This window comes from Patiria miniata, unplaced genomic scaffold (assembly GCF_015706575.1).
Source record: "Patiria miniata isolate m_02_andy unplaced genomic scaffold, ASM1570657v1 HiC_scaffold_27, whole genome shotgun sequence".
In the NCBI taxonomy this organism is placed as follows: Eukaryota; Metazoa; Echinodermata; class Asteroidea; order Valvatida; family Asterinidae; genus Patiria; species Patiria miniata.
In genome coordinates, this window is record NW_024037066.1 from 8,514,419 (window position 1) to 8,526,802 (window position 12,384).

Below are 12,384 nucleotides of genomic sequence, written 5' to 3' on the forward strand. Positions count from 1 at the left end.
TCATTTTGCCGACGCGCATGGCTACGGCGACGCACGAGCATACCAGAAACCGGAGACTTTTTTTTGGCCTGATAGTAATAGCCTTTAATAGCTGGTCGCCGAATTTATCATGGTATGAACTCTGTGTAAAGACCGTGTTATTCTATAAATTCATGGTCCACATACCCCTGTAACATCCGACATATATGATTATATAATCCTGATGCACTCTTTAATGCAGTCATCCTTTAAGAGTGATTGTGAATAGCAAGCTACCTACCCAACAAATTAAAAAGTCTTAATTTCCACATAATACTTGAATGACAAATGACAAAGTATTTGAGTAACGAAACCGGAAAATCTGTCACACGTTTGATGACTCTCAATTGATTGAATGACCCAACTGCACCCTCGACAATCACAATCCGTAGTTGTTTTGTTGGCTATTGTTCGAGACAATCATTGGTGCTGTAATCCCATTCTTACGGGCATTCCTAAGCTTATTTCAATTCATGAAAATGCCTTGGAAACGTTTTGGGTTACTCCAGCATGCATTAAGTTTGTTGCAAATTAAGAATTGTTTCTAGTATTATTTTTGAATTGATGACATTTAGGTTAGACAACGGGATGATTGTCATTTGTTCTCCAGCTAATGGCAAGAAGGAAAAGACTTCTTTTGACTGATCCGCTTACAGTGAAGTAGGACTCCAGCATGCATTTAGTTTGTTGCAAATTAAGAATCGTTTCTACAGTGTTATTTAGTTTGTCGAATTGATGACATTATAGTGGCAACTACAACATGAAGGTTGTCATCTTTTCTGTGTATTCTCCCGCTATAGGCAAAAAGAAGACGACTTTATTCTTTTGAATGATATTTTGACAGTGAAGTACGCTATAATAGTACACCAGCATGCATTAAGTTTGTTGCTAACGTATTCTCTGTATTCTTCAGCTATAGGCAAGAAGAAGAAAAAGACTATATTCTTTTGAATGATATTTTTACAGTGAAGTATAGTACCGTATACAACTAATTATCTTTACGAGTGCATTAAAGACTAAATTCATGAGGTGACAGATGGGCCGAGTGGAATGGAACATTCCATGTGTTAACGAATGAAATGATTCTTTCCATTGCACACATTTGAAACATTCATTGTTTGAATTCAATTCAACACCAGAATATATTATGCTTATGAAGAATCCATGAAATCATTTTTCATGTCATGTCTTTCTCACTAGCTTGAAAAAACCGAACACCCAAAAACGCTTTCTGGATGTAATCATGAAAACGACATTGGTGTTAATAATGTATACAATTTATGCAAATTCAGTCAAGTCATTTTTTCCCTGTAGGCTCTAATAAAAATAGTTATTAGATTTAATTATAGTCCAAAGGGTGCTGGTGTATTTAATAATTATATCAAACATTATGCAGTTATGACGGGTAATAATAATTTATGGTGTGGATTAATAAGTATTTCTTCGTAGAAAAAGGTTTCTATTTATCTTTTCTGTATTGTATATCTTTTATCTAAATCATCTTTCAATTACAGTTAAAGAATTTAATGACTGAGGGTAAAGTCCTCGTTATGGTTGGTTTTCTACAGATAATTTGATGTAATTTTATTAATCGAGGGAACTTGTGGTCAGTTTTAAACAAGTTCGTTTAAAACCAGCGAGGGAACTGGACGCGGATAACTGCCCCGAGCCGAAGGCGTGGGTCATCCGCCGTGACCAGGCCCGGCCTCATGCCGGTTTTGCGTATTTGTGATATAACCGGCTAAGCACATTTATTCCCATTCATAAATACCGTTCGGTTCCTAAGCCAAAAACAAGTGGAAAAACCCCCACTAATTTCTGACTTTTAGTTCAACAGTTTTATTGAATTTGTTTTGTGAAACCATCTGCATTGCCACTCTAGTCAATGGTACTTCCTCAAATGGACATTTGCGCTGTACTGCGAGATGTGGCGCTGAACTGCGCGACGTGGCGCAGAACGCAGCGGTGTTGTACTCAGCCGGCGGTTTAAATCCAACCACGTAACGTGCTCTCGACCAATACGAATGGGTAAACTGTCTCAGGTACTTATGAATAAAGTTAAGGGATTTATTGAGGGTAAAGTCATATTTTTGGTTTCGTTTCTACAGATGTTTTTTTCTGAAATTATATTTGGAATAAGCATCAAGATTAAAGAAAGACTGGTTTGCGGACCGAAAAGAATATACCCAGCAGGTTTCATGTCATTTATTTTTCCTGTAATTAATTAAATTCAACAAACAATCGCAAGAAGTAAACCTTAAATTTTTAACAGTAGTTGGTCCCAAAACCACTTTTCTGACGTCTCAATATAAAAAATATCATTTTTGACTTGTCGGGTCAAACATTTTCAACAAGTTTTTTTCTTTTCTTTATAAAGGCATGCCTAGCTGGAAAACGTTCAGGAATCTTCCTGGCAAATTTCAAGCATTTCTATTTCTCAACCAAAATAAAATCCAAAACTGTAAGGCGCTAACCTTGCATTTTTTTAATATCGATAGCTGGTAATTTTGGTGTTTTTTTTTTTTTTTAAGAAAAATTCATTATTTTGACTGATTTGGTCCAAACTCTGTGTCCCGTTTTTTGTCACATCTATCCAGAAAATGTTTAGAAATGTGTTTCAGGACTTGGATGGCAGGATTACTTTTCTGCAAAAGACTTGGATTACATTTTTAATTAAATTTAGTCCAAAAATCAATTCTCTGCAACTGGTAGTAAAACTTTGTTGATGTAAGACTGAGCATACTTTGATATTAATGTACTGAGGATTTTGGCAATTTTTTTTTAAGAACAATTAATATTTTAACCAATTGACCCCCCATTTTCAGTCCATTACTTCTTCTGAATGGCATCCCTGTCAAGTCATCATTATGGGATGCCTGTAAGGGACCATTGGGCAATTTTTGTTTTTCAACCAAAAGTAAACTTAAACTTGTAAGGGGTTAATCTTACATAAAAAATATTAACTTGTCCAAAAATTACTTTTGTCCAAAACAAATCAGAAGTAACTTTTTGACGCGATAAGAATATTTTTGTCAATATTGCTGCATCCGTGCAATTGATTTCGGTGAAAATATCTGACTTTTTGTAATGGGGGATCAATGTAATTTTGACTACTTTTGCCATCTGTTTTTACATTAAAGCAAGCCCATTTTTTTCACAGATGTTAAAACGACAGCAGCCCTTATAACCAAACATTTTAATCTCTTGACCTATGTTAACCAATTTAATTAATTTTAGTTGAGAGGTTTTGACCAAAAAAACATTCATTTCTTGCTAAACAAAAGTGAATATGTTTGATTTTTTTTACATACATTTTCGATGGAGCATTTACTGTGGACAAAGACTGAGATCTTAGACATCAGCAAGTTTTATCTGAAATAATTTATTGTGCAAATCTAGTTTCATATCGCTAATAATAGAACAAACCCAATAGCACTGTTTTATGACATTTGCAAACACCAACATTTTCAAATTGGCGCTCAAAATGAACAGAACACCTCAAGTTCGAAACATATATTAGCATTCCAAATGTTACCTAGTAGAAAAAAAAATAGCAGACAAGGTAAGAAGATATATACTGTCGAGTCAGTCACAAGTCCTTATGGAAATGCTTTGTTTTAAAATGCTTTGTTTTGAAATGCTTTGTTTAAGGCGCATGTGCCCTTGGGTAAGGCACTTTGTCACTCATTGCTTCTCCTCACCCTGTAGTATATGGGTACCTGTGAGGGCAGATATGGTTGTGATTGATTTAAGCTGCCAAAATGGCTATCTAGCTGTATACTACCCAGGGAGCTGAGATTGTATTTGGAATGTTCCATTGCCCCAATGATCAGGGTAATGATAACGTAAAGCGCTTTGTGTCTATAGTTAAAAAGTGCTATATAAGTACCCATTATTATCAAGTCATATCACTGGTCAAATCACGAGTTTGACCACCAGTAATAGGTGATGAACATTGACAAAGGAATATTTTCATGATAGTTCACTTGAGTGGTTTGACTTGAGATAAGGTGACTTGTGATGACTTAGGTTTTGTGACTGACTCCATCATAACTCTCATCCATGTGGACTGGTAGAATAAATACAAGTGGATATTTACTGTGTACAATTTTGACCTCAAAGTAAAGCAGTGGAATCTCTAGCACTGAGCATGCAGGTGCATCAAGTGTTCTGCAGTGGAACTACAAATGGACTCCTTCTCCTTTGTGAATCAAGTGGTTCTTGAGTGGGGAGGGGGAGGGGTTCGATGGGTCCAGTGTCCATGCTAGAAAAAGTCAGTCATTTTCTTGGTTCTTTTGTTAGAACTCCCTGCGTCGTCCTTAGATTTACTCTTCCTTTTTGTGCCACCTGCAAATGAGACAGAGAAACATATGAAATCACAAGGGTTTATATCTTGCCTCTGAATACATGTACACATAACAGTCTGTCATTGGTGATGTTGACAGTGTACATGCAACACTTTCGACAGAATGAGTGAATTAAAAGGCTCCATTGTTGTAATTGTGAATTTAGTGAATTAGGAGAGCCAGAAACGTAAAAAAAAACAAAAAACAGACAAAATCCCAAGCTTTACAAGACTTTATATACCTGTAGTGGTTTTCTGTCATTTTTTTAATGTCATAAGTGTGAAGTGGAAAAAGAGGAAATCAGCTGATCCGAGGAAAAGCTGCAAGCCTGTTTTTACCCTTTTTTTTTCTTTTACAAATGCTTATTACAAATAAGAACACTTTACCACTTGACGTCTTTGGAGAGGAAATGGCCTTCTGTGGCCCATTGTTGTTGCCATACTTTTCAGCTCGTGCTTTTTTCATTCTCTCGATGTTGCGTTTCATGACCACGCTGTGCTCAACGATGGGCCGGGGGTAGTCCGTACCCACAATGCACCCTGCCTTCTCCTGCACTGTGCGGGGAGCCGTCCAAGGCTCGTAGATATACTGGGATGGCATCTTCTTCAGAACAGGAAGATATTTTCTGCAGAAAAAAATCACAACTAATAATCATGTTTACAATACATAGTAATACAATAATGGCTGAACTTTGACAAACAACTAAAACGAGTCTCTAGTTGGACATTGGTGAATACAGAGATTACCACTTATTGGTTTATATTTAAATATCTGTGATGAATTTTTTTTTTGTGAAGACAGGTGTTGGTTAGTGTGGCAAAAGAATAGTTGGAACACAAAGCAAATAAGCATAAAAACAATTTTGATAATGCTAATCTTTACAACCTTAACAGACAATCACTAATACAACCAAAAGTCAGGAAAGAATTTAATTAAGTCTAGAGCAGAAAAAACACAAAATCTAACTCCAATAGAATCTATAATGTATAAACTCAGTTTATATTCTTGTTACCTGATGTAATCTCCATTTTTGTCCGTCTTCTTGCCAAACACAATGGGACTGTATACTCTGAAGTACTGATGGAAGAAAGCACTGGCTGACAGCCACATCCAGTTACCTGCATTCAGGCTGTAATCAGCATCAAGGAGCCACTCCTCAAAGACCTGCTGGCATTGAACAAGACAAGTATGAAAGATGTTGTTTCGCACAACATCAACTGTAACAATGTATATTCTATGAAGAGATATTGTTCAAAATTACATAAATAGGGTCACCACGATGAACAAACCTACCTATGGTTGTGGAAGTCATTTTGGAATGAAAACAAAACCACTTTATGGACTAAACAAATGAGGGGTCTGTAACTACACAACTGCCATGTTTATCAATTCATATCCCGGACGAATCCTGAACAAGTTGTGGACGTTGTATCGGTTGTAAGTTGCAGGATTCTCAACAACGTCCCCGCAATCTTCTAGCAATGAAGTTATCAGTGTTGGTGAGTCAATTGCAAGCATTTTCTAATGAAATTGTCCTGGGAACATGTCCGGGACAAGTGCAGAGCTTCTTCTGGACAAAGTGAATGATTCTACCCGCAACTTGCCAGGAACTCATCCCGGATACAAGTTGAGACGAGCCCTTAATGCTTGTGACTGTTTCTAAGCTGATTTCTGCCTAACAGATATTTTCGCTTAGTATTTTTGCTAAGCAGCTTGCCTTCTGTCCTTCCTCCCAGCTGATCCACAGGTCGCCTCTTGTCAGGAAGCAAGCCACAGCGTGACGGGCCAGGTGATGGATCCAGCCTTCTTGTTTTAACTGGGTCATGATGGCGTCAATGAATGGATAACCTGTACGAGCCTGAGTTGAGACAAGAAGAAAGATACAATGTATGTGTCTGTAATGCTGGCACAAAACTGCCTACCACTATAGCAGTACATGGAGTTATGTTTTGTTACCTATACAAACCAGTTCAGAACCGCTTCCCTGAACTGCAAACTCTCCAGTCAAAATAATCAATGATAGCTTGTGACACAAAGTGTCCTACAGATACATTTTTCAAATTTGTGTGCATTTTTAAGATGAAGCAGAATTAACTTCTATGTATATCAATTGGTTGTTGGTGTGAAAATGAATTCATGAAATACTTCCTAGCAATTTTCAATCAAAGAAATCTTGTTTGAACTCATCAAACTTGCTTTGGCAACTGCAGATTCCTTTGAATGATTCATTAATTTCATGGTTATAAAGTGTGCGATTCTTCTAGATAAGGTATTAAAATCAGCGCTGGCAACATGGCACCAGTGTCCCAGATCAGGCCCGACTGCTAGCTGCAATTGCTCTTTTTTGGCCCCCACAAGCAAAATAATAGGAGGGGAGAAGAGTTTGTTCTAGTGTTATTCATGTTCTTCATCAGGAACAGGTTATCTAATATCTGTATCCTTCATTAAAGATTTTTCAGCATTAGTTATTGTTAGTAGGACCCTCCATCTTTTGAAATCCCCTAAAGTGACAGTTGGCGAAGTTTTATTTCTGATTCATGGCTCTCAGGAATTCCTTTGAAAGGAAAGTATAGTCCGAGTACCACTTGGTCAAATTCCATAAAATAGCAACGGTGACAAAAAAGAGGGGTCTTATAGGTAACTAATGCTAATTCTTTTTTTTTCACAGAGGCATGCTAATAGGAGGATTGTCTTCAGTGATCCCACCTCTTTCCATGCTTGTAAATACTCCTGGTTTGTGTCCCATGGAACCTGTAAGCAGACTGGGTTACCCTCCATCTTGTGAAAGTTGGGTGTAGTAGCAGCTACGGTGTAGAAGAACTCACGCCATAGGAGCTGGCCATGGAGGGAGACTGGGGGCTTACTGTGGTTCTTCTGTTGATTAGCAAGAGTACACAGGTTAAGAAATTGAAATAAATACAGAATTGGGACTTTCTAAACCCAAGCTAGATTTATTAGCATTAGCTTAGCCATATAGTGTAGAGAGCCTGCTTGTGTGGTATACGCATTCTGCAAAATCAGTCCCTTTCTTTTGTCTTTTTAAGGAAAGTATGCCCACAGTTTTCAGAAAGAGAGAAGCGTAATACTCATTAACAGAAACACTTTGACTTCAGACATTTTATTGCAGGACATTTCTGCAAATGCTCTTTAAGATATTCCTATTTAAGATTAAACATGGCAGAATGGATAACCAAAATCGAAACGGGAGAATTTGGCCGAAAACAGCTGAAACTTTGAAAAGTTGCAAATTCTGAATTTCCCAGATTTCAGGACTTGCCAGTGAGTGTTTAAGGCTTGCTGCAGTCACCTCCCTACGTTACCTTGCGTGTGTAGACATCCTGAATCTTGTGGTAGAATAACCTCGGTGACAGGCAGCCAAATTTCAGGTAGGGGCTGAGCACCGTGGTGCTTGGGCTGAGAGTGTTCGGTTCAGTCTTGGGCTTCTCAAATCTACACACCCATTCCTAAAATGTGAGTCAAAGACTGTAACTAATTATCACTCATATAACATTGTATTATTATGTATTTGTTCCCTGAAGAACCCATAAAACCATAGAGTGCTTCGGCAGTTTGAGGCATAAGTTACAGGCACGGCAGATTGTTAAAGACAGGACAGTTTGTTAAGATCGTGTTCTTTGGGGCGAACAAAATCATATTTGGCCTTGGTCACTGGTTGAGAGTTATTACAACATTAATTGTGCATTATGATATCACTGTTAAAGCAGTAAAACACTCAAGCATTGCTGTCAGTTCAACCTTTTTGATGATATGACAGCAAGGCAAGCCGACGACATTATTTAGCTGATGCATAAATAGGAAATGGTACACGTTTCAAGAATACAATTAGCAATCAATGTCACAATGTAATTTTTAATAGATAAAGTACAAAGCACAAAGCAACAAAAAATGCATGTCCATGCAGTACAAATCTTTACAACATTAAACACACACTTGCTCTTCCATTAGGCAAAATCACCCCTCTGGAAAGAAATCTTCACAAACCTGTCTCTCCAGATGCTCTTCCATCCTTCTGACTGCCTCTGTTTCTCCCCCTGGAAAGAGAACTGGGCCAGCATCCTTAGGATCAAGACCTAACTCCTCCAGTGACGGCACTCCATATTGGCTGTCATGATCTGAGGTGACTGGTAATTTACAATCTGGAAAGACAAGAAACCTGAACATCTGTAGATACTCGTTTTGTTTTCTGGACTTTCAATCTTTGCGACCAATTGTTGAAGAAGAAACTCCCTTCATATGTTAAGAAACAGGAAGGTCTTTCCAAGTTTCTGACCCATTGGCAAATTTTCACTAATTGTTTAGCCTTTGGACTAAAGTTAACTAAAGTTAACTAACTTCACCCAAGTCCAAGCTGGTAAACCACAGTTCAACCACAAAGTTTGACCGTAAACCACAAAGTTTGAGCAAGAACTATGATTGGCCATAGTCTGACCATGCCTAACAAGGTTGTTGCATCACTGGTTACCAATAGCTGCATGCATCCTAATGCACAGCGGGGAGCCAGAATGCAGAAGTTTCAAGATGACATTTTGACCATGGTTTGACTAGAGATATTTGCAGAGTTTTTGTTGCAGGCATAAATGTAAGTTCCGTTATGAATCAACCACTAGTGGATCAATATAATGTTCAATGAGCTGAATTTGCTCCATCTGTCTCCGAGTGCTTTTGACGTGTCGTTATCCTACCTTGAAGATCTTCCTTGCTCAGTGCAGGATCTGGCTTTCGAGGAGCGGCCATCTTGGATACAATTGAGAGAAGACTCTGATATGTCATCGGGGTTTTGCCTCCATTGGCCCTCGTTATGCTATGGATATCAGAAAGAGAGAGATGTACAAAACAGAACATCCATAAAAAGCCCCCACTTAAATGATCGTTTTTTGGCCACTTATTTCTGTACTGCCCAAAACTGCCCCAGCGCTGTAAGGTTTTATGCAATCATTAAGGAGTAACCACAATGTTATCAAATGTAGATTTTAGTTAAAATGGGTTCAGTTATTTGCATGGAATTTCCAGAAAATTAATATGTTCCTTGTCCTTTTGGGGACTTAAATGTTATATACAACATTTGCTTTTGCTGTAATTTTCAGAAATGGAGTTGGGGGTTAGTATTTTAGAGCAAATATCATTCCTCTGTCCTGTGTAAAGTTTTGTGTTCAAGGATACCCCCCAAAAAACAACTGTTTTCAGTTCCTACATTGTGAATGGTGATTCCATGCACAGAGCAGATGACACAATGAAAGAACACAAATATTACTAAGAAAGCATTCATGGGTAAATTCATTGCTGACATAATGACATTCACCTCTGTATGTCATAGAGGGTATGTGAGGACTTCTTTGTGATCTGCACTCCGTGTTTCTCAGCAATGGCCTCAACGGCTTCGTCCCGCTGCGTTGCATAGGGCTCAGTGTCAAGTTCAAAGGTCAAGTGGCTGATCTTCCATTTCTTGAAGATGTCAGGGAAGACTTCCGTTGGTTTACCTCGCAACACATACAACCTACAGGACAGGATAGTCAATGCCAACAATGCCTGAATTGCATACTGGTATTTAACACCAAGTGCGTATAGTGGGCCAATCCCAGTTGGGATGTAAGCCAACCCACTTGTGGCCCATGTAGATTTGTTCATGGTACTTAATCGTGACCAATTTTCAAAAAATCTATCGGTGTCACCTGACAAAAAGTCATGATCTAATTGGTCAATGCACATTGTTTGATTGATAGTGAGGAATTGGGCCATTGTTCATCCAAGCAAGATACAAAGTCACAGTCTGGTTTCCACAATAAAAAAAACAACAAATACAATTCTTCCCCTTGGGGCCCAGAAAACAAAGGCTGTAGATATAAATGGGGTTCCCCTTTTGAGGCTACTTGCTATGTCAAAGTTTATAAACTGCTTGGTGATGTTACGCCCCAACTATGGCAAAGGTCCCAACTACTGGGACAGACCCAACAGTACACTGTAGTTGGGAGACACCTAACTAAGATTGGGACGATCGTAACTGTAGTTGGGATGTTGTGACAGTGCCACAGTTGAGGCGTAACAGTGATAACTTTACAAACAGAACAATAAGTACTCCTGAGAGGATTAATTTCTAAATTGTCAAAATATACCTGCTGCCCAGACCCTTCAGTCCGTCGTCAAGATCCTGCAGTGATTGGAGAAGAAAGCGCCATCTATTGATGCCGACGGTACCAGACTTGACAAACATGGGATCTAGGATGAAGACAGCTCGGAACTCCTGGCTGTCTCTGACTGCAGCCAGCAAGGATGGGTTGTCATGGAGACGGAGACCTTTGCGGAACCAGTGAAGTGACTGCTGGTGGTACTTGGCCATGGCACGTTTCTTTTATTTTAGGGAGAAGAACTGAGATTAGAGACTTAATTTACGTCTGCGGAAAGATTCCCATATCTGCCATTACTTTTCACCCTTTGCACAAACCGTAATGATGAGACTGGATGAGAAGTGTTTTCTCAGTAAATACAGCTTCAATATTTTCCCTACTAAATTTGACTTTTTAGAGAACATTATTATCACTTTCTGATGGCTGATTGGTCACTGAAGGGAAAAATTAGTGACAGCCAGATATGAAAATCTTTCCACGTCTGCAAACACCAATGTGGTATTTTTTTGTGGCTCTCAATTAAATCCCGAACGGCGCCACTGCATCTGCAGGCGCCGTGGACACTGCAGAATACTGCTTTAGTGTGACAATTATACCATGATAGTACAGCTAAAAAGTATACATGCTTCAAAATCGCATTCAACTTGAATTCTTACATACCCGCTCCACCGTATGATACTTAGAAGTCAGGCTATAGCTAGGCGGTAGGCCTTCCAGTTCCACGTTCTCGTAATACCTAACGTGCATGCATTCGCATTGTTGTTTTTATTGCCGTTATGTAATCCAAGCAATGTTATTGCCAATGGAGGGCGCTGTTATTAAAAAGCAGACGACAGAACTACTAGACTGGTTCCGGTCCCTCCATTGTCCTTCGGACTTCGAATGTAGGACTGGAATAGCGGGCAATGAATCCTGAATACATAGGAGGGTTTCCTCCTACCTAATGTATAATTACAAACTATAATTATATGAAGGTTACTTGCTTTTTGATATCATTTTTGGCGCTCGCTCTGTGGTTTGCTTTTCAGCACTGTGGCTAGTCTTGGCCCAAGACGTCAGTAATCAAGAGCGATAGTTGCGTATGTAGCACCCTCGCTGCGCTGCGCATAAACGTCTTGGTCATTTCGTAGAAGTCGGGAAGTGGCCATTTTATGTAAAATAAGACCGTCTGTATCAATTCGAACAAAACGGCAGCGCCTTTTAATGGCCCCCGCGCATAGCGCGTATGTTGACAACTGTCGGGCAAGCCACTGAACTTTCTCGATCGCTGATTGGTTCTATAGGAAAGCGATGATGCTTGATCACCGCATGTGTTATAGCGAGTACAACCGTCGGGCGAGCCATTGAACTTTTCTCGATCGCTGATTGGTTCCCCAGGAAAGCATAGGGAGAAAATAAGAAAAAGTTAAACTGCTGAAACGGCATTGCCCAGGAGACGTTAGTGCGAGTTGGCGCGCTGGTCTAATTGTTGTGCCATTAGAGAGGGCGCTCTATGCACTGTCCACTATCCATCACTAGCGTCTGAACAAATAGTTACGGAGCATGCGGGCTCCGTTGAAAAAACAAACGGATGATGTTGTCATTCATGCCGCAGTTCGACCGACCTGCAATAGTAGAGCGGCTAAGGAGAATAATCGTGCATTTCTTCAGGAAAGCACGAAACTTCGAACATGGGTAGTATGATACCTAAGGACCATTAAAAAAAAAGACCCCACAAATTAGCGCCCCTTATTGGCCGCCATCTTTAAATCCAATAAGGCGGCCATTTGACATAATTTCTGATGATTGCAGCATGTTGCCTGATATTGAAAACGTGGGTAAAAGATGCTTCATTTACAGTCCTAAGTACTGTAGATAGGAAGGTATTTGCTAAAATT

General features: G+C 39.2%; 1 protein-coding gene across 1 annotated transcript; it reads right to left on the bottom strand.

Moving 5' to 3' along the window:
- Positions 1–3,380: 3,380 nt before the first annotated feature.
- LOC119734376 (cryptochrome-2-like) lies at positions 3,381–11,311 on the bottom strand. Its single transcript, XM_038207870.1, has 11 exons — positions 11,168–11,311; positions 10,496–10,728; positions 9,685–9,879; positions 9,068–9,186; positions 8,367–8,521; positions 7,685–7,828; positions 7,071–7,238; positions 6,082–6,222; positions 5,377–5,528; positions 4,751–4,989; positions 3,381–4,365 (listed from the first exon to the last, which is right to left on the bottom strand). The coding sequence occupies exons 1-11, from the start codon at positions 11,252–11,254 to the stop codon at positions 4,283–4,285; spliced, it is 1,716 nt and encodes a 571-aa protein (XP_038063798.1). The 5' UTR covers positions 11,255–11,311; the 3' UTR covers positions 3,381–4,282.
- Positions 11,312–12,384: the final 1,073 nt, after the last annotated feature.